Source organism: Polypterus senegalus, chromosome 8, assembly GCF_016835505.1.
Source record: "Polypterus senegalus isolate Bchr_013 chromosome 8, ASM1683550v1, whole genome shotgun sequence".
NCBI classification, from domain to species: domain Eukaryota; kingdom Metazoa; phylum Chordata; class Cladistia; order Polypteriformes; family Polypteridae; genus Polypterus; species Polypterus senegalus.
In genome coordinates this window covers 169,529,066-169,552,406 of record NC_053161.1, presented here as the reverse complement: position 1 = coordinate 169,552,406, position 23,341 = coordinate 169,529,066, and the positions used below count along the sequence as shown (strand labels likewise).

Below are 23,341 nucleotides of genomic sequence, written 5' to 3'. Positions count from 1 at the left end.
TAATTAATGGCATTATACAGCACTGATACAGCTAAGCATAAGGAAGAGTAAGAAAGCAAGGCCATACACGTTCATAAGTAAGAAAGTATTCATTTTAAATAAAGGTAGGCAGCTGACTTTAAAGCGGTTAAGGTGAGGAGCTCCAAGGTACATAGACAGACAACGAGCATTAAAGAGCCCTGAGGCACAGGCGGCTGTAAGAGCAGACAAGACAGTAAGAAATTAACTAGCAGTGGATATTCAGTAGGCAAGTTTCCATAGTAAGATGGGGGAAGTATGTAAAAAGTATAAAACAGTAAAGTAGAGTAATTAAGAGGGTGACGGCATAAGGGTTCATCAATATGAAGGAATACAAATGGTGCGAGTGGAGAGCTTTTAAGTAAGGAATAAGATGAGTGCAAAATTATGAGAACAGGCAGAAAAAAGTAAAGTTAACCTCAAAGAAAGACAAACAGCAGGCAGTTGAAGAGGAGAATATTACAAAGTGAAAAGATGACAAGAGAAACAGACAATGGTTTGGGGTAGCCACTCTGTATACTTGAAAACAATTGCTGCAAATGAGAATACACATCTTTTTCAGACTGAGTTCACAACAGAACTGAGTTAACAGAGGCATGATGGTGTTTATATAGAAGGGTTAGAGGAAGTGATTTCAGTAGGACTGGAAATGGATGTGACATCCGTAGAATCAGGTGGGATTTCCTTTGGTTGGTCTGCAAGGGAGAGAAAGGGTTAGTGAAGACTGCCTCCCCCTGGTCCGGCATGTAATTACAATCCTTCTAGCCTGTTGCCTCTCTGCGCACGTGTGTCACACAATCACCACAGGTGACCAGAACCTAGAAGTGGTGAACCTGAGGGAGAACATCGGCATTGGAGTGGAGACAGTGAATGATTGAAAACTTGTAAGGCTGCAGGTCCAAAAATCACCTTGTGAGACGTAGGTTCATCTCTTTGTGTAATGCCATCCACTCCAAGGGTGCATGGTCAGCAATCAAGGTGAACAAACATCCTAGGAGATAATACCTCAGCTGTGTAATTGCCCATTTGATCTCCAAGCTTCCCGCTCTATCACCACAGACTCGATTTCCCTTCCAGCAATTTCCAGCTCAGGAACATGCTGAGGTGTTAAACACCATTGATGCCCTAGCTCAACATGGCACCGAGACCTATAGATAAGAATCCTTCTGGAGATTAAAAATTAAAGAATGGTTAGGAGCCTTTAATACTGGTGCTGACATCAGGGCCTGCTTTAGGGTACTAAATACAACTTCTGCTTTATCATCCCATAACACATTATTCTGAGCCCTCTTCTTTGTCACATCTGTCAAAGGTTCTGCTCTCTCAGCAAAACAGGAAACAAACTGACAATAGTAACCTGCCAGAATGGGAAAGGTTTGGATTTCCCGCTTTGTTTTCAGATGGGGCCACTTCAGGATGGCATCAGTTTTGGAACATTGTGGCTTCTCGGTACCCCTGCCCACCAGGTAGCCTAAATATCTAGTTTTGGTTAACCCAAAGAAGCATTTCTTTTTGATTAATTCAAAAAACAGCTTTACCAAGTGAATGGAGCACTGCTTGTACCTGTAGTAGGTAATGCTTCCATGTGCTGGAATATGTGATGATGTCATCCAGATAGGCAGCACTATAGGTATTATGGGGACGAAGCACTTTATCAACCAGAATTTGGAAGGTTGCCATTGCCCCATGTAATCCAAATGGAACAACACAATACTTCCAGTGTCCACTAGGGGTGCTAAACACAGTCTTAGTTTTAGTGGAATTCATTAAAGGAACCTGTCAGTACCCTTTCGTTATGTCAAGTGTGGTTAAAAATTTTGCTGAGTCACTCAAGGAGGTTATCCACTTGCGGCATCAGGTAAGCATTAAACTGTGAAACCTGATTAAGCCAACGGAAGTCACTTCAAAACCAACTTCAGTCAGACTTAGAAAGCAAGACAATAGGACTGGAGCAGGATCTTTGACTCCTCTCTAATATGCCTAGGTCCAGCAGGTGCTTGTTTTGAGTTCCAACTTGGGAGTTGATATAGATATTCTCTGATGATCACTCCAAGCTCTGTCACGATGTCATGCACCACCAGAGAGATCCATCCTGGATTCTCACTGACCACCTCATAAACTGACAGGATATCTGATTCCAGCTCCCATCGTTCTTTGGGCATCATATCAGGTCTAAAGTTAAGGGTCATTTGATAAGTGAAGAGAGAACAAGATATACCCGTTCTCTCGGCTGTTTCACCAGATTATCAATGAACTCTTTCCACTCCTTATTTTTGTATGGGGCTTGAGAATGAGAAAATAATTTGGAGTGGGAGATTGGGACGAGGACCATGACATGATGCCCCGGGTGGAACTTCCAAGAACCATACCTTAGTCATAATAATGGGCCTGTGCTGCTTGCGCTTTTTCCATGTAATCTTTTAGGATAGGCAAATTTTCCTAAATCTATCATGTAATTGAGCAATATATTCCAATATATTTGTGGAGAGGAGAGCCTCTTCCTCCCATCCTTTTTTAAGGATATTCAATATGTTTCATGATTGTCACCCATACGATAATTCAAACAGTAAGAAGCTGGTAGAGGCCTTGGGAAATTTCTGAGATGCAAATAGAATGAAGAGGAGCAACTGGTCCCAATTTCTCCCATCTTCACTGACCACCTTACATAGCATCTGCTTGAGGGTCTGGTTAAATGTCTCCACTAGACCATTGGTTTGAAGATAATATACAGAGGTCTTTAAATGCTTCATCTTGAACAACTTGACCATTTCCCTGAACATCTCTGAGGTAAAATATGTCCTCTGGTCTGTTAAGACTTCCTTGGGGATACTGACTCACGCAAAGACCCTTACCAATTCCCATCAGATAACTTTTGAGGTAGCTGTACCTAGAATGACAGCTTTCAAGTACCGGGTAGTGTAATTGAGAAAGACTAAGATATACTTATGTCCTCTAGCTGAGGGCTCTAGAGGTCCTACTAAGTCAACCCAAATTTGTTTGAATGGAATGTCAATTAGTGGAATGGGGATTAGAGAAGCATGGTCCTTCTTAGGAATTTGATGCAGTTGAAACTCCAGTCAGGAAGTACAAAAGCACTGAACCTCCTCATTAATTCTCAGCCAAGAGAATCTGAGCTTGTGCTCAAGGGTTTTTTCTGTACTCAAGTGGGCGCATAGGAGGTGGGTGTGTGCCAGCTCGCAGACCTACATCCCTGCACTTGAAACAGGGCTTGGGTGGTGGGGGAGGTACCACACACTTGTTCTTGGTGCTTGTTGCTGGCTCTGTGATGCAGGGGATGGACTCTTGGTTAGTGATGCACTCAGTCTGAGTTTGGCAAGCAGACCGTTCTGCTCTCTTGGATTGTGAAGCTGCTCTGTGTCACGCTACAGTGTCAATGAGAGCTGCTGTATTTTTCTAAGGTTGCCTCTGGACTGGCTGGCCTAGATAATCGTGGACGGTGCTTATGGGCAGGTTGAAAGTGACCTGCTCTATGACTTCCAAGAGTCTTTAACGTCTGGCCTCAACCACTGCTCTGTCTTTTACCACAAATCAAAAGCTTGCTAGTGAATTGGCCACTCTGGGTCAAACTTCCACTCATAGCAGATTCTTGTCTGCTGGTTTGGGAAGATGCCATGCCTTTTTAAGACCTCAGCCATAATGATGTTATAATTAGCGTCATTTCCCTCTGAGAGATCATAGTATGTTAGCCCATTGAGTACACTCCCAATGGTGCCTAGTGGCTGTTCATTCAAAAACCAAAAATAAGATTCAATGTCATCATTTTCATGTAATGGTAACAATACCTGGGATGTAGCTCATCATTTGTCCTGTTGAACAACCACACATGCTGCAGCCCATGCCTCAGACTTGGCGAGCTGTGTGAGGTACTGAATACTACCTGCAGTTTCAGGGTCTGGAGTTCTGATGCCATATTCGTCAAGATCATATTAAGGACCTCCTCCTGGCTCACCCTGGGAGCAAATCCTGCTGACTACGCCAACTGTGAAAAGACAACGAAAGAGACAGACAAAGGTTTGGGGTAGCCACCCTTTACACTTGAAAACAATTTCTGCAAATGAGAATACAGGTCTTTTTGAAGACTGAGTCCACAACAGAACTGAATTAACAGAGGCAAGATAGATAGATAGATAGATAGATAGATAGATAGATAGATAGATAGATAGATAGATAGATAGATAGATAGATAGATACTTTATTAATCCCAAGGGGAAATTCACATAATCCAGTAGCAGCATACTGATACAGAAAACAATATTAAATTAAAGAGTAATAAAAATGCAGGTAAAAACAGGCAATAACTTTGAATAATGTTAGTGTTTCCCCCCCCCGGGTGGAATTGAAGAGTCACATAGTGTGGGGGGGGGAACGATCTCCTCAGTCTGTCAGTGGAGCAGGACAGTGACAGCAGTCTGTCGCTGAAGCTGCTCCTCTCCCTGGAGATGACACTGTTCATTGGATGCAGTGGATTCTCCATGATTGACAGGAACCTGCTCAGCGCCCGTCGCTCAGCCACGGATGTCAACCTGTCAAGCTCTGTGCCTACCATAGAGCCTGCCTTCCTCACCAGTTTGTCCAGGCGTGAGGCGTCCCTCTTCTTTATGCTGCCTCCCAGCACACCACCGCGTAGAAGAGGGCGCCACAACCATCTGGTAGAACATCTGCAGCATCTTATTGCAGATGCTGAAGGACTCCAGCCTTCTAAGGAAGTATAGTCGGCTCTGACCTTTCTTACACAGAGCATCAGTATTGGCAGTCCAGTCCAGTTTATCATCCAGCTGCACTCCCAGGTATTTATAGGTCTGTACCCTCTGCACACAGTCTCTTCTGATGATCACGGGATCCATGAGGGGCCTGGGCCTCGTAAAATCCACCACCATCTCCTTGGTTTTGCTGGTGTTCAGTTGTAGGTGGTTTGAGTCACACCATTTAACAAAGTCCTTGTTTAGCTTCCTATACTCCTCCTCCTGCCCGCTCCTGATGCAGCCTACAATAGCAGTGTCATCAGCGAGCTTTTGCACGTGGCAGGACTCCGAGTTGTATTGGAAGTCCGATGTATGTTGGCTGAACAGGACTGGAGAAAGTACAGTCCCCTGCGGCGCTCCTGTGTTGCTGACCACAATGTCAGACCTGCAGTTCCCGAGACGCACATACTGAGGTCTGTCTGTAAGATTGTCCACAATCCATACCACCAGGTATGAATCTACTCCCATCTCTGTCAGCTTGTCCCTAAGGAGCAGAGGTTGGATGGTGTTGAAGGTGCTAGAAAAGTCCAAAAACATAATTCTTACAGCATAATTCTTACAGATGCTGTTTATATAGGTGGGTGAAGGATGTGATATCAGTAGGACCGGAATTGGAAGTGATACCAGTGAGACTGGAACCGGAAGTGATGTCTGTAGACTCAGACAGGATTTCCTTCAGTTGGTCTGCAGGGGAAAGGGAGAAAGGGTTATTGAACACTGCCACCCCCTGGTCCGACATGTAATTACAATCCCTTGAGCCCATTAACTGCCTCCCATGCGCACATGTGTGACAACAGGAGCTTAAGAGACCAGAAAAAGTAAAATAACTGAATCAGTTCTTAAATCCAATCACTTTTTAAAAATTTAAGTTAAATTATTTAAATTAAAGGAACAAAATGAGTAGCTTTAATAATGTAAAGCCAAATGTTAGTAATGAAGTCAATGCAATGAAAGTCCTGTTGGATATTGAATGGCTTTGAGGAGCTGGTTTTCTATGATGGCATTTTGAGAGATTGTTCGGGATGAAATTCCAGACCTGACAGGTAGAGATAGGTGGGTCACAGTCACAAGACAAAGGGTACTAACTGTCCAGGGGCATCGACCCCTAGAATTGGAACTGTCAAAACGTTTTCCGGTCCCTGCGGAGCAGGGCAGTATCTCTCAAGATTCTGTGGTGGTAGGCAGGCATGAGGAGCACCAAAGAACCACCTCAAAACCAGAAAAAGAGAAGTAGTGATACTTTAGGACTCAGTCTTTAGTGGGGTTGAAGCACAGGTTTGCTCAAGAGACAGAGAATCTTGTACAATGTCTTACCTACCGGATGCACAGGTGGGATAGCACGATGAAAAAGCTTACATGCTCTTGGCTAAGCAGGAATGAATCAGTCTGTTGGTTCTGTGATCCCAATTGAAAGAGTTAGGTGCCAGGCAGAGGAGCAGAAACAAGGTAGTCTGAAGTTCTGCCTGTGCCACACCCTATTCCAGATAAGACTGAAGAGATTAGAAGACTTAATGCTTGACTCAGATCTTAGTGTAGGACAGAATGGAATAGGTTTATAGGGCACTGGGACTCCTTTTGGAACAGATGGGACCTGCTCTGCTGTGAGGTGTTACATCTGAACTGGAAGGGCATGTGCTGTACTAAGGTTGGCTTATGAGTAAGTTAGTTGAGGAATGTTTAAAATAGGGAATTGGAGGGCAGGGAATTTAGGAAAGGCCAGTTTTAGAACAATACACGGAGGAAGAAACAATAGTGTAAAAATAACAATGCATGGTAATGTAAATTACAATCTCAACATTTAAATGTTTAAAGTTAAATTAGTAACACATTTAAAATAGCTTTCCTTAATGCTAGAATAATCAAAAATAAAACAAGTGAATTGGAGTTGGATGTAGAGGAGCATAATTATGATCTTATAGCAATAACAGAAATCTCTCTAAATAAAAAAGATGATGATAAATAGAACATAGAGGGATATGAATTTTTAGGAGGGATATAACGAAAGGGGATTGCTGTTTGTGTCAAACAGAATTTAAATGCAAGTCCTCTTCTGTTGGACGATGAGGACCATCTTAGTGAGGACATCTAACTTTGCCTGGAAAGCCTTAGGCTAAGGAGTTCTTATTTTAGGAGTGTGTTATTAGACCAGCCATTGCAGACAGTAATTTCAACACACATCTTTTTAGTAATATTAAAAAGGTAAGTTTATAGGGGGATATTATAGTCACTGGGGACATTAACTATCCAAATATTAACTTTACAAATAACGGAGCACAAGAGCAGGAGTTTTTAGACATTATTAGTGACAGTTTGCTACCACAGTATGTTTATCTAAAAGTCTAAGTGAGATAAACAGTCGGTGTAAAAAGGTTTTACATATAAAACAGGATAGGTACATTCCAAAATCTGAAATTGGTGAATGAAGAGTTAAAATAAGAAGTTCTAAAAGAAGAAAAGAGACAAATAAGGCGTATAAGAGTAATAACTCCAATATAAATCATAGTGTGTATGAGAACATGATGGCAGCTATTAAAAAGGATATTACGGAGGCTAAAAGTCAGAGAGGGATAGAGCAGATAAAATGAAAGATTCTTTCAGTATTTCAGTAGTAAAAGAACAGTCAAGGAAGAGGTGAAGTGCACCAGAAATAGTAAAGGGGAATTAAAAATACAAACAGTGGAATAGCAGATGCTCTAATCTTCTGAAGTCTTCATGTGTGGGAAAGTGGATAACTCCAACCAGTGGAAAAAGGAACTACTAAGGAAGTACTGAGTGATTTGGAAATTATAGAGGGAGAAGTGCTGTTTAGATGAAATAAGTTTAAATCAAACAAATCACCAGGACCAGATAATATGTATACTCAATTTCTTAAGGAAGTTAGCAAGCACATTTATAAACCCTTGACGTATATTTTTAGGAAGTCACAGTGAACTGGGAAAATTCTGAAACACTGGAAAAAGGAAAATATTATCCTGTTACAATTAAAGGGTGATTGGGCAGATCAAAGCAACTATAGGCCAGTAAGCCTAATGTGCATCACAGGGAAATTAATGGAAGGAATTATTAAGGATAAGTCTGAGTAACACAGGACAAGAACAGGAGCTTTACAGTCAGCATGGGTTCAGATGAGGGAACTCATGTTTTACTAACATGCTGGAATTCTATGAGGAAGCAACAAATGGGTATGATCAAAGAGGAGCAGATGAGATTATATATCTGGACTTTCAGAACTCATTTGATAAGGTGCCACATGAAAAGCTGAACATCAAACTAAAAGAAGTGGGAGTTCAGGGTGATGTTTGTAGATGGGTGCAGAATTGGCTTAGACACAGGAAGCAGAGGGTGATGTTGCGAGGAACCGGACAATTCTGATGAGATGTTAAGAGTGGTGTGCAGCAGGGGTCAGTGCTAGGGCCGCTGCTTTTTTAAATATATATAAATGATTTAGATAGGAATATAAGTAACAGGCTGGTTAAGTTTGCAGATGATATCAAGATAGGTGGATTGGCAGATAATTTGGAATCAGTTAAATCATTACAGAGGGACCTGGGCAGCACTCAGGCTCGAGCAGATTTGTGGGAGATGAAGTTTAATGTCATTAAATGTAAAGTATTACACATAGAAAGTAAAAGTGTTAGGTTTGAATACACAATAGGAGGCCTGAAAATCAAAAGTTCACCTTATGAGAAGGATTAATGAGTCATAGTGGACTCTAGACTATCAGTGTCCAGACAGTGTTCAGAAGCCATTAAGAAGGCTAATCGAATGTTAAGTTATATAGCGCCCTGGCGAAGCCTCATATGGAATACTGTGTGCAGTTTTGGTCACCGGACTACAAAAAGGACATAGCAGCACTAGAAAAGGTCCAGAGAAGAGCGACTCAGCTGATTCCAGGACTACAGGGCATGAATTATGAAAAAGGATTAAAAGAGTTGAGCCTTTTCAGTTTAACCAAAAGAAATCTTGGTGCAGGGTAGAAGGGTATAGGTTTATGGGGCATTGGGACTCCTTTTGGAACAGATGGGACCTGTTCCACCGTGACGGGTTACATCTGAACCGGAGGGGCACCAATGTATTGGGGAGGCGTATGTGTAGGCTAGTCGAGGATTGTTTAAACTAGGGAATGGGGGGGCAGGCCAGATTTAGATCTATATATGGAAGAACAAACAATGGTGTAGAAATAAAATGCATAGTAATGTAAATTTTAAGCAAACACGTAAATGTAGAAGGATTAACACATTAAAAATAGCTTGCCTTAATGCTAGAAGTATCAAAAATAAGGTAAGTGAGTTGGAGTTGTATGTAGCAGAGCATAATTATGATATTATAGCAATAACGGAAACCTGGCTAAATAACAAAGATGGGGATGAGTGTAACATAGAGGGATACACATTTTTTAGGAAGGATAGACAGAACAGAAAAGGAGGTGGGGTTGCTGTTTATGCCAAACAGGGTTTAAATGTAAGTCATCTTCAGTTGGATGATGAGCCCCATCTTAGTGAGGACATGTGGCTTCGCCTGGAAAATATTAGGGAAAAAGGTCTTATTTTAGGAGTGTGTTATAGACCACCCAATTCAGACAGTAATTTCAACACACATCTTTTAGTAATATCAAAAGGCAAGTTTACAGGGGGATATTATAGTCATGGGGGACTTTAATTATCCAAATATTAACTGGGATAACCTTGCAGATGGAGGAGCACAAGAGCAGGAGTTTTAGAAGTAATCAGCGACTGTTTTTAACACAGCATGTTAAAGCACCAACAAGGGGTGAAGCCTGTCTGGATTTAGTATTCTGTAATAATCAGGATAGAATTGAGGGTGTAGAGGTGATTGAACCACTAGGGTCAAGTGACCATAATGTAATACAATTCTCAGTATTTTGTAAGAGTACAGATGCAAAGACTAAAATTGTTAAGTTGAACTTTGTATGGCTAATTTTGAGCAGATGCGACAAAGTCTAAGTAGGATAGACTGGGATAAGCTTTTAAATGTGGAGACAGTCGAGGAGCAGTGGAACAGGTTTAAAAATGTTTTACATGTAATGCAGGACAGATACATACCTAAATTTGGAAGTAATAGGAAACTAAAAAACTCCACGATGGATTAATAAAGATTTAAAAAAGAAGTTGCAAAGGAAAAAACTGCTGTATAAGGCATATAAGACTAATGACTGCAAAGAGAATCGTAGAGCGTATGAGAACATGAGGGCAACCATTAAGAAGGATATCAGAGAGGCTAAAAGACAGTTGGAGAGGAATATAGCAGATAAGGCGAAAGAAGACCCCAAGAGATTCTTTCAGTATTTTAGTAGTAAAAGAACAGTTAAGGAGGAGGTCAAGTTCATCAGGAATAGTAAAGGGGAATTAAAAGATACAGACAATGAAATAGCAGATGCCCTAAACTTACATTTTTCTGAGGTGTTTACAAGTGAGCAAGTGGATAACCTCCCAGAGGTAAACGAAACTACTAAGGAGGTACTGAGGGATTTGGAAATTGTAGAGGGAGAAGTTCTGCTCATATTAAATAAGATGAAATCAAACAAATCACCAGGCCCAGATAATATTTATCCTCGTGTTCTTAAGGAGGCTAGTGAGTACATATATAAACCCTTGACACATATTTTTAGGAAGTCACTGTGCACTGGAGAGATTCCAAAGGACTGGAAAATGGCAAATATCATCCCATTATATAAAAAGGGTGACAGGGCAGATCCAAGCAACTATAGGCCAGTAAGCTTAACAAGCATCACAGGAAAATTAATGGAAGGAATTATTAAGGATAAGATTGAGCAATACATGGCAAGGACAGGAGTTATTCTGAACAGTCAGCATGGGTTCAGAAGAGGGAGGTCGTGTTTTACTAACATGTTGGAATTCTATGAGGGGCAACAAAAGGATACGATCAAAGTGGAGCTTATGATATTATTTATCTGGACTTTCAGAAAGCATTTGATAAGGTGCCACATGAGAGGTTGGGCATCAAGTTAAAAGAAGTGGGAGTTCAGGGTGATGTTTTTAGATGGGTGCAGAATTGGCTCAGACACAGGAAGCAGAGGGTGATGGTGCGAGGAACCTCATCAGAACTGGCGATGTTAAGAGTGGTGTTCCACAGGGGTCAGTGCTAGGGCCTGCTATTTTTAATATATATAAATGATTTAGATAGGAATATAAGTAACAAGCTGGTTAAGTTTGCAGATGATACCAAGATAGGTGGATTAGCAGATAATTTGGAATCCGTTATATCATTACAGAAGGACTTGGATAGCATACAGGCTTGGGCAGATTTGTGGCAGATGAAATTTAATGTCAGTAAATGTAAAGTATTACACATAGGAAGTAAAAATATTAGGTTTGAATACACAATGGGGCGAAAATCGAGAGTACACCTTATGAGAAGGATTTAGGAGTCATAGTGGACTCTAAGCTATCAACTTCCCAACAGTGTTCAGAAGCCATTAAGAAGGCTAACAGAATGTTAGGTTATATAGCACGATCTGTGGAGTACAAGTCCAAGGAGGTTATGCTCAACCTTTATAATGCACTGGTGAGGCCTCATCTTGAGTACTGTGTGCAGTTTTCGTCTCCAGGCTACAAAAAGGACATAGCAGCACTAGAAAAGGTCCAGAGAAGAGCGACTAGGCTGATTCCAGGTCTACAGGGGTTGAATTATGAGGAAAGATTAAAAGAGCTGAGCCTTTACAGTTTAAGCAAAAGTAGATTAAGAGGTGACATGATTGAAGTATTTAAAATTATGAAGGGAATTAGTACAGTGGATCAAGACTTGTATTTTAAAATGAGTTCATCAAGAACACGAGGACACAGTTGGAAACTTGTTAAGGGTAAATTTCGCACAAACATTAGGAAGTTTTTCTTTACACAAAGAACGATAGACACTTGGAATAAGCTACCAAGTAGTGTGGTAGACAGTAAGACGTTAGGGACTTTCAAAACTCGACTTGATGTTTTCTTGGAGGAAACAAGTGGATAGGACTGGCGAGCTTTGTTGGGCTGAATGGCCTGTTCTCGTCTAGATTGTTCAAATTTTCAAATGTTCAAGATTAAGAGGTGACATGATTGAAGTGTTTAAAGTTATGAATGGAATTAGTACAGTGGATCGAGACTGTTATTTTAAAATGAGTTCATCAAGAACACGGGGACACAGTTGTAAACTTGCTAAAGGTAAATTTTGCACAAACATTAGGAAGTTTTCCTTTACACAGAGAATCATAGACTTGGAATAAGCTACAAAGTAGTGTGGTAGACAGTAAGACTTTAGGAACTTTCAAAACTCGACTTGAAGTTTTTTTAGAAGAATTAAGTTAGTAGGACTTGTGAGCTTTGTTGGGCTGAATGTCCTGTTCACGTCCAGATTGCTCAAATGTTGTAATGCTCTAATGTTCATAGAAGAGTTATAGTACTGCTTTGACTCAACATATTTAAACATTTTTAAAACTGACGCAGTAACACCCTTAAGTACAAGGACATGGTCACTTTATACATTATTGTGTGGGGAGAAGTGGGAAGGAGCACAAAGACAATTGTTAAATCCAGCATAGTTGAGCATAGTCTGCTGAGCTTAATCTGCAGGAAAGCAAAAAGGACAAGAAAAAGAGCTGAGACAAACTTCAGGGACTTTTCCTCTTCCTTCGGCTGCTCCCATTAGGGGTTGCCACAGTAGTTCTGCTACTTCACACCCACATTCAACTGCTTATGTCCTAGTCTTCCTCAGCACCCAATCCATCACTACAAAAAAGTCTCAACTTGTTCAAGCATAAAATCCTCAAACGCCCCAAGTCATCACTTCATCTATCCTGTGGAGTCTGTCTTCCTGTGTTTGTGAACATTTTTAATTGATCTCTGGACCTACTCTGTTTTTACCTGCTTCAAGATCTCCACCATCATCCCAAAAATTCCAGGCTTTAAGGACCACAGACCAGTAGCCTTGACGTCTTCAGTAATGAAAGTTCTAGAGGAATGAACCTCTAGAATCCAGCACAAGATGTCCTTGACTTGAATCAACAAATTTGAGTATAACATGGTGGATTTGGTCCTGAACTTCACTTAATGATATCATGACTGCAATGGACATATATGTAGGTCTTGCTTATAGATGTCTGCTCTACCTTCATTGCCATCATCACAGGACAATTAAAGCAGATACTGACCAGCTTCATCTGTTCAGTTCAACTGGTCAAAGGAGGACAAAGGAACCTGGTGGTAGAATGGGGAAGTACAGGCGAGCATACAGAGGAAGAGGTTGTCGAAGAAGAAGTGGGATAGCCAGAGAGATGCAGAAAGTGGACAGTAGAACAAGAAGATTAGGTGAAGGTGGCAAAGGCTAAAGATAAGGCATATGATGAGTTGTATGAGAGGTTGGACACTAAGGAGGGAAAAAAAGGACCTGTACCGATTGGCTAGACAGAGGGACCAAGCTGGGAAAAATGTGCAGCAGGTTAGGGTGACAAAGGATAAAGATGGAATCATACTCACAAGCGAGGAGAGTGTGTTGAGCAGATGGAAAGAGTTTTTTGAGAAGTTGATGAATGAAGGGAATGAGAGAAAGAGAGGGTTGGATGATGTGGAAATAATGAATCAGGAAATGCAACGGATTAGCAAGAACGAAGTTAAGAACAACTATGAAGATGATGAAGAATGGGAAGGCTGTAGGTCCAGATGACATATCTGTGAAAGCATGGATGTGTTTAGGAGAGATGCAAGTGGAGTTTTTAACCAGATTGTTTAATTCAATCTTGGAAACTGAGAGGAAGCCTGAGGAGTGGAGAATAAGGTTGTGCAGAACTGTAGTAACTTCAGGGGGATAAAGTTGATGAGCCAGAGCATGAAGTTATGCCTGAAGTTGTGCCTTTCCCAAGGTTTCTTCCATTTTTTCCCTACTAGGGTTTTTTGGGAGTTTTTCCTTGTCTTCTTAGTGAGTCAAGGCTGGGGGGGCTGTCAAGAGGCAGGGTCTGTTAAAGCCCATTGCGGCACTTCTTGTGTGATTTTGGGCTATATAAAAAAATAAATTGTATTGTATTGTATTGTTATGAGCAAGAGTAGTGGAAGCTATGTTAAAAAGGAAGGTGATGATTAGAGAGCAGCAGTATGGTTTCCTGCCAGGAAAGAGCAACACAGATGCAATGTTTGCTCTAAAGATTGTGATGGAGAAGTATAGAGAAGGCCAGAAGCAGTTGCATTGTGTCTTAGTGGGCTTGGAGAAGGCATATGACAGAGTATCTCGAGAGATGTAGTGGTATTGTATGAGGAAGTCAGGAATGGCAGAAAAGCATGTAAGAGTTGTACAGAATATGGACAAGGGAAGTGTGACAGTGGTGTGAGTGAAGATTGAAAGGGAATGTCTACAAGAGAGTAGTGAGACCAACTATGTTATATGGGTTGGAAACTGTGACACAGGCAAAAAGACAGGAGAGAAAGCTGAGTTAAGGATGTCAATATTTGCATTGGGTGTGACAAGGGTGGACAGGATTAGAAATGAGCACATTAGAGGGTCAGAGAGGTGAGATTGCATTGATCTGGACATGTGCAGAGGGGAGATGCTCGGTATATTGGGAGAAGGATGCTAGGGATGGAGCTGCCAGGCATAAGGAAAAGAGGAATGCCTAAGATAAGATTTATGGATTTTGTGAGAGAGGACATGTAGGTGATATGTGTGATAGAGCCAGATGCAGAGTACAGGGACATATGGAAACAATGATTTACTGTGGTGACCCCTAAAAGGAACAGCTGAAAGATGAAGAATAACCACCATATCAATTTGTTCATGTTTCTGTGTAACATCTATACTACAAACCATGGAAGAACAGAGGAAAGTAAACTTTAGTGAATGTGAACTTGAGGTATTACTAACATTTGGCAGAGTTTAAAGAGGGATCAGGGGGATCATTTTTTATGGACACAGTTAATGTAAATACACTCACTGGCCACTTTATTAGGTACACTATGCTAGTACCAGGTTGGACCCCATTTGGCTGATGTAATTCTTTGTGGCATAGACAAGGTGCTGGAAACATTCCTCAGGGACTTTGGTCCATATTGACATTATAGCTTGATGTAATTGCTGCAGATTTGTCATCTGCACATCCACAATGTGAATCTTCATTTCCACCACATCCCAAAGGTGCTCTATTGGATTGAGATCTGGTGACTGTGGAGGCCATTTCAGAACAGTAAACTATTTGTCATGTTCAAGAAACCAGTCTGAGATGATTTGAGCTTTGTCTGGAAGAAGCCATCAGAATATAGATATACTGCAGTCATAAAGGGATGGACATGGTCAGCAACAATACTTATGCAGGTTGTGGCACTTAAACGATGCTCAATTGGTACTAAGGGGCCCAGGAGCCTAGAAAATATCCCCCACACCATTATACCACCGTCACCAGCCTTAACTGTTGATACAAGGCAGGATGAATCTATGCTTTCATGTTGTTGCCACCAAATTCTGACCCTACCATCCGAATATCACAGCAGAATTTGAGACTCAGCAGACCAGGCAATGTTTTACCAATCTTCTATTGTCCAATTTTGGCAAGCCAGTGCCAATTTTTGCCTCAGTTGCCTGTTCTTAGCTGACAGGAGTGGAACTCTGTGTGGTCTCCTGCCGCTGTAGCCCATCTGCTTCATGGATCGATTGTGTTGTATGTTCAGAGATGCCCTTCTGTATATTAGTTTTAACTAGTGCTTATTTGACTTACTGTTGCCTTTCTATCAGCTGGCTATCTGGCTATTCTCCTCTGGCCTCTGGCACCAATAAGGCATTTTCACCCAGAGAACTGCCGCTCATTGGATAGTTTCCTTTTTTCAGACCATTCTCTGTAAACCTTAGAGATGGTAGACCATGAAAATCCCAGTAGATCAGCAGCTTGCACAAAGTAGCGGTGTGGCAGTTTGAGCAAATTTCCGTCCCACATCACACATATGCTATAACTTTCAAGTCAGGTAACTAAGTCGCACCCAAATGTTACACTATGCATATATTTTCTAACTTCTTAACATAAGAAAGCGCTTATTTTGCCACAAACTTAAAAACACATTTAAATATTGTTACTTATATTCGTGTCCCTTTTTTGTGATGATGACTGACTTACAAGCTGGTTTAGACATCCTGAAGCCATCCCCTTAGAGTTGTGTGCTGAATTGGAGCCAACATTACAGAGATCACCACGCAAAAATCACACAATCCCTCTTCCATAGCAGGTTTATAACAGTCAGGTTTAAGTAACTGATGAAATCAAAATGGGCCTGCTGCATCATTCAAATGTACGATGAAATAAGATTTTCAGATCACTTCATTGTCCTGCTGGATGCAGTCACTAAATCCCACCAACAGTCTGCGTAAGACTTACAGATGTTCATAACTTCCCGAAACTTTAAGCTAATTTTCACGCCAAGTTCAGGTTTTATAAATTCTGTCTTTGGCATAAGAAATATCTTACACATTTTTCTGAGCACAAACAAGTTTTATACATGAGGCCTCTGGGCACTAGTACTAGTGGGCTGCTAAAACCACATCGATGTATTCACATGCAGTGCTGCTGATTAATCCAGTTTGACTCCGCACTCAACACTCTGGTCTATGTGCACACCTGCACACTCTTTTGTCCACATCCCTTCACACTCATGGTGTTGTGCACTACCACTCACTCCTGTACCCCATAAACCTCTCACTGGCTACATACACACTTATCTCTCCTTATTGTGTCTCTTTGTTTCTCTGCTTCTTATAGTAGATTTCTTCTTGTCACTCCTTTTTGTTTCTTTTTCTCCATGTTTCTCATGTCTGGTTAGCAGGTTTACTCTCCTTTCATTTTTATTTCAAACATGTCCTTTGGTTTGATGTTCTACTCTCTCATTTACTCCATCCGCTTGCACCTCACACTTACAAACTTGAACCTTTGCTCCTATTTGTTCACATATCTTTATATTGACCATCTTTTGTATTTGTTTTCACTGTTCCTATCTCTATTCTTCATCATCATCTTCTTCTTTATTCTCCTAGTATGTTCTCATTTCAGCCAAAATAACATCCCTGTCCATGTAGTCCATCTACTCAATAAAGACCTTCTGATTCTGGTCACTCTTCAGTTACAGACCTGAATGTCCAGCTCTGCTCGAGGTCGTCATGTCACTTATTGAGACCCAGGCTGTCCATTTGTCTAAATTTCTACCTGTCTGCCTTTGTATTTATAGACACAAGTAACACAGCAGGGGTCTTATTGTGGATTGATATGAAAGACCAAAAGTGAACTGAAAGACAAGCAGACCACATGGACCTTTAGATGATAAACTGATGAGACTGACATGAGTCTGAGGTGTCAAAGGGCTGAACTGGACCTTCAATGTGATAGCTGAAGTGATGAATTGTGGGAAAAATAATTACAATGAATATGGAATGAGGTGACAAGTTCAGCATGTGTTTGTGTGACTTTATTGAACTTGGCATTTCTGGACGCTCATTATCCTCACACAGTTGACAGTTGCTCCTCAAGTTCTTCTGTCGACAGTCCATTTACATGAACATAATAAACAGGAATGTATTAAAACGGAAAAATTAATTTAATGGAGTAGATAACACAAATTCACTGGACTATCCTCCTTCTCACTTGTCTTTATGAAAACATCAGCTGAAACCACGAAACAGAAAAAGAAAAAGGAAAGAATGTGAAAGTCAGACAACAATGAGACCCCCATGTGTTTTTTGTCTTGACATGCACAATGTCTTTCTATGGTCTTCAAGTGTTCTTTTCTTACAATCACAGTGTTGTCTTATGAACTTTCTTCTCAAAACTTGTCTGTGGAGGAGACTATGGCAGCTCACATCCATTTTGTTTTTCTGTTCTTCTTGTTTCTTTTGGACTTTTAATTTTGTTGCGAAGATGTTCTTTTTTCTCCTGTGATCAGAGCTTCACTATGGATGGATGTCATGGCCAGCACAGTCAATGAGGGCTGTTTTTGTCACAAATGGTGGAAAGTTTGTTTTGTTTACTTTTGTGTGGTCTGTTGCCTGTCTGTCCCTCTTTGTGTCCTTAACTGTTTCTCTGTTTATTTCCACAGCCTGTATCAATGTGATCTCAAATCCAGATGTGGCTCATTTCTCTCATCAGTCGTTTCTTCTCCACACTCACGATTGACTGAATTGATCCTGAGTGGAAATGAAATTGGGGACTCAGCCTTGGATCAGTTGTGTAAGGGAATGATTAGTGAAAACTGCAAATTAGAGAAACTGAGGTGAGTGAACAACAAGTGATTTTGTAGTCTTGTCTTTGTCCCTTTTCTCCGTTGTCACCTTTCACCCTCACATTCCTTTTATCGCCTAACTAAAGTTTATTAAAAGTTAAAAAAAACTTGGAAGCATAACAGCTGACCAGAGTGACTGTCACAAAGAGGAGTGGACATCTGCTGCTGGACTGTGTTGACAGGCAGGAGCAGGAAGAGTAGGAGAGCAAAGGTAATGAGGGACAAGAGAAGCAGATGAACAAAGAGAAGAAAATGAGACATTAAACAAGAGAACAGGACAACAACAACAACATTTATTTATATTTTCATACAAATAATGTAGCTCAAAGTGCTTTACATGATGAAGAAAAGAGAAATAAAAGACAAAGTAAGAATTAGAATAAGATAACACTAATTAACATAGAATAAGAGTAAAGTCCGATGGCCTGGGAGGACAGAAAAAACAAAAAAAAACTCCAGACGGCTGGAGAGAAAAAATAAAATTTGCAGGGGTTCCAGGCCAGGAGACCGCCCAGTCCCCTCTGGGCATTCTACCTAATATAAATGAAACAGTCCTCTTTGTATTTAGGGTTCTCTTGGAAGGATTTGATGATGATGGTCATATAGACTTCTGGCTTTTAATCCATCAATGTAGAACATCACAGTGCTTTGATTAGGTGGTGATGGCACAGATCACCACCACAGAAAACTGGGAAAAGAAACAGAAGAGAGAGTAGGGGTCAGTACGGATTTTAGAGCCACCATGAATAGTTATTATAATGAATTGAACATACAGAGTATCAGGATTAGATGAAGGTGAAGTTATCAGAAAGCCATGTTAAAGTAATGTGTTTTTAGCAGTTTTTTTACAGTGCTCCATCGTATCAGTCCGGCGAATTCTTATTGGCAGGCTATTCCAGATTTTAGGTGCATAATAGCAGAAGGCCGCCTCACCACTTCTTTTAAGTTTTGCTCTTGGAATTCTAAGGAGACACTCATTTGAGGATCTGAGGTTACAATTTGGAATATAAGGTGTCAGACATTCCGATATAGAAGATGGAGCAAGATTATTTAAGGCTTTGTAAACCATAAGCAGTATTTTTAAGTCAATTCTGAATGACACAGGTAACCAGTGTAGTGACATCAAAACTGGAGAAATGTGCTCAGATTTTCTTTTCCTAGTTAGGATTCTAGCAGCGTGAACTAATTTTTCAGTATCTTTAAATGATATAAGAGGTCTAACTTTTGCTATGTTTCTTAAGTGAAAAAATCCTGTCCTAGATCTGATTAATATGCAATTTAAAATTTAGGTTACAGTCAACAGTTACCCCTAAGTTCTTTTCCTCCGTCTTGACTTTTAATCCTAATGCATCAAGTTTATTTCTAATAATCTCATTGTCTCCATTATTGCAAATCACTAAAATTTCTGTTTTCTCTTTATTTAGCTTGAGAAAATTACTATTCATCCAATAAGAAACACAAGTAAGACATTGTGTTAATGAATTTACAGCGTCTGGGTCATCAGGTGCTATTGATAAATCCAGCTGTGTGCCATCAGCATAGTTATGGTAACTCACGTTGCGCCTCAAAATAATCTGACCTAACGGAAGCATGTAGATTGAGAAGAGCAGTGGACCCAGGATAGAGCCTTGTGGAACACCATATAGAATATCATGTGTCTTTGAGTTATAATTATCACAACTAACAAAGAATTTCCTCCCTGCCAGGCAGGATTCAAACCAATTTAAGACACTACCAGAGAGGCCCACCCATTGACTAAGGCCATTTCTAAGAATGTTGTGATCAGTGGTGTCAAATGCAGCACTCAGATCTAAGAGGATGACAACAGATAAATGGCCTCTGTCTGAATTTACCCGCAAGTCATTTACTACTTTAATGAGTGCCGTTTCTGTGCTGTGATTTGTTCTAAAACCTGACTGAAATTTATCAAGAATAGCATATTTATTGAGATGGTTATTTAACTGCATAATGACTGCCTTCTCTAGAATTTTACTTAAGAAGGGAAGGTTAGAGATGGGTGTAAAACATTCAAAAGCAGAGGGGTCAAGATTATGTTTCTTAAGTAGGGGTTTAACTACAGCAGTCTTAAGACAGTCTGGGAAGACCCCCACATCTAATGAGGAGTTTACAATGTCAAGAATATTATCAATTAGCATGCCCGATACCTTTTTAAAAAAAACTTGTTGGTATTGGGTCAAGGACGCAGGTAGAGGGTCTCAGAGAAATTATTTTATGTAAATCAGGTAAATCTATCCCTGTGAAAGAATTTAATTTGTTTATAATGGAGTACTGGGGTTTAGGAGGATCCTTAGTGTTGGGGAGATATACTATATTATTTCTAATATCATTAATTTTTTTATTAAAGAATACAGCAATACCCTCACAGGATTCACTGGAGGCATTTTGTAGGCATTCCTTTGTGTTACCTGGTTTAGCAGACGATCAATCGTAGAGAATAAGACTCTGGGATTACTAGCATTGTTATTTATAATCTTAGAGAAATAGCAGCGCCTCTCAAGACAGACTGTGTTATTGTATTCTGTTATTTTAACTTTTAATATTTCATAGTGGATAGTTAGTTTAGTTTTCCTCCATTTACGCTCAGCTCTCCGGCATGTTCTCTTTAAATCTGACACAGTATGGGACACAGTAAAACTGATCAGCCACCATAGAGAGAAGGAGAAGGACACAGGGAGGAAAATTTTATGACTGAAGTCAGTGTGGACAGTAAGATGTGAAACAATACAACACTCATCCCCCAGAAGCCTTAATTTATGGACTTGTTTGTTTTGATTTCATTGTATGTGTGAATTACTTGGGTTGTTACCAACATCTGGTGTAAATTTCATGTCAATAGCCCCATTAGAAATATATTTACTGTTTCAATACTCCTTTTCCCCGCTGCATATTTAGGGGGAGTCAGATTTTTTTTGCCCATGATAATGACTGGTTAATGAGGCAATTTAAATTTTCAACAGACCTTCTCTTGAAACTGTGTGCAGAATTGACCACAGCATTAGAAAGACAGATTGAGCTCCAACACGACTGCTGTAATGGAAGCCATAAATTGACTGATGAGGCCCCACATTCAGTTTTCATAGTTTGTTTTTATATATCCATCCATCCATTACCCAACCCGCTATATCCTAACTACAGGGTCATGGGGATCTGCTGGAGCCAATCCCAGCCAACACAGGGCACAAGGCAGGAAAGAAACCCCGGGCAGGGCACCAGCCAACCGCAGGGCGCGCCACACACACACACACACACACGCACACACACACCAAGCACACACTAGGGACAATTTAGAATCGCCAATGCACCTAACCTGCATGTCTTTGGACTGTGGAAGGAACCCCATGCAGACACGGGGAGAACATGCAAACTCCACGCAGGTAGGACCCGGAAAGCGAACCCGGGTCTCCTAACTGCGAGGCAGCAGCGCTACCCACTGCGCCACTGTGCCGCCCCAGAAGTACTACACCATCTCAGAAAAGAAAGTCCAAAATAGAACAAAAGCTAATTGATAAATGGGAGGATATGAGGAGATGTCTGCCATGCAGTATTTTCTGGGTCTATGCTTGTGTTTTTAAGTTGTGTGATTGTTATGTCCTCTGTGATGTTGTCTGGAGGTTAAGGGTTGTGGAGTTTGTGTCTGTAGGAATTATTACTTTGTGTAGTGTTGATGTATGTTGTTATTAAATTATTTTATCATATGGAAGAAGCAAGTCATTCTATATCATCTTTGAGGTGGAGGTGGTGTTTGTGTTTTGTGTATTCTTTTTGAGCTCTTAAAGGTTGTTTTGTGACCAATGTATAGCTGCAATGGAATACATTATTATTATTATCATTATCATTATCATTATTATTATTATTATTATTATTATTATTATTATTATTATTATTATTATTATTATTATTATTATTATTATTATTATTATTATTATTCCATACAGTAGTCATGATTACTAACATGGCTGACTCCTGACATTCCAACTGTGCTGCACCTGTAGACTCAGGCCACTATTGCTCTTTATTTGTTTGCTGTCGTCATACAGCTCATGTCATCCAAATGTGTTAAGGCTGATTAACTGATGATCATTGCTATAGAGTCATAATTTGAACTCATATTTGTTGATTCAATATTTCACATTCTCTCAGAATATTTATGGTATCTTTTGTAAAAGCTTGTAAAGGTCCTGCCATCTTTAGTTGAATCACTTATGCTGAAGCAGATTAAGCAGCACAGGCACCCTCAGTCCCAAAGAAGACACTCAGTCTCAGGACAGACAGCAGAATCAAGATTTATAGTATAGTGCACATAAAGACTCAATTCAGATAGACTGAGTGAGCAGCTATAGGCATCTCTTACATTTATTACAATTCTTATCATACAAGCCATTATTCATCCTCATCTGACTCTTGTCACTTCACAAATATTTCTTACACAAGGAGGGGTGTCATATACCTCTCTGTCCATCATTTCTATTTGACAAGGTCAATCCTTACTCTCTACTAGCTCCATGCTTGCTACCATTATTTACAGCCAAAGAGTTCACATTCTCTCTCTAAGCAAGGAGCCCATTCTTTTCAGATCTCCTGAACATCTAACCTTTGGCTTAATTAACTATTGTTGGTTTCTAACTCAAACAGAATAAAAAAAAATACGTAAGCATAAGCCTTTCCAATCCTAAATTTTACATCTTAATATTTAGTAAAATATCGAGTCTACTTTTCTCATATGCTTATAATACATTTCTAATATGTAGAGATTGCCAATTTTAAGAATACATTTTTCTTTTCTTTTCTTTTATTATCATTGTACAGTACAATGAAATTCAATATGCAACTTCTCCATAAAATAATTTTCCAATAACAAAAATGTGATAAAAGCCATGAGAATGTAATATATGAGAGCATAAGTTGCAATATACAGTACATGTCCATATAGTGCAGTTAGTACAAATGGATCATAAAGTGGCTCAAGTTGTGCAATATTACAGTTGTAGTGCAAGTTTACAGTGAGGTCATTGTAATTCTAAGTACAAACAGTTGTACCTTGAGCACTTGATGGACTGATTGAGTAAGTTTAGAGCTCTTGGGATGAAACTGTTTCTGAACCGCAAGGTTCCTACAGGAAAGGCTCTGAAGTGTTTACTGGATGGGAGAAGTTCAAATAGACAGTGTCGTGGCTGACTGAAATCCATGCAGGTGCTGGTGGCTGTATCCCAAAATTTCTTTGCTCTCTCTACACACTCCACTGTAGAACTTTCCGATCAGCAGCTGTGCAGGTATGATACCACA

The 23,341-nt window shown here is 40.2% G+C and overlaps 1 protein-coding gene across 3 annotated transcripts in view; it reads left to right on the top strand.

The window, feature by feature from the left end:
* The window catches only part of LOC120534490 (NACHT, LRR and PYD domains-containing protein 12-like), a 146,654-nt gene that overhangs the window by 97,385 nt on the left and 25,928 nt on the right, over positions 1-23,341 (top strand). For all 3 annotated transcript variants that reach the window (XR_005634765.1, XM_039762089.1, XM_039762088.1), the window contains one exon: positions 17,855-18,028. Coding sequence is in view for 2 of the 3 variants with exons in the window: in XM_039762089.1 (XP_039618023.1) it covers positions 17,855-18,028 (174 nt within the window). In the remaining variant the exon portion in view is untranslated. The remainder of the gene's footprint in view (positions 1-17,854; positions 18,029-23,341) is intronic.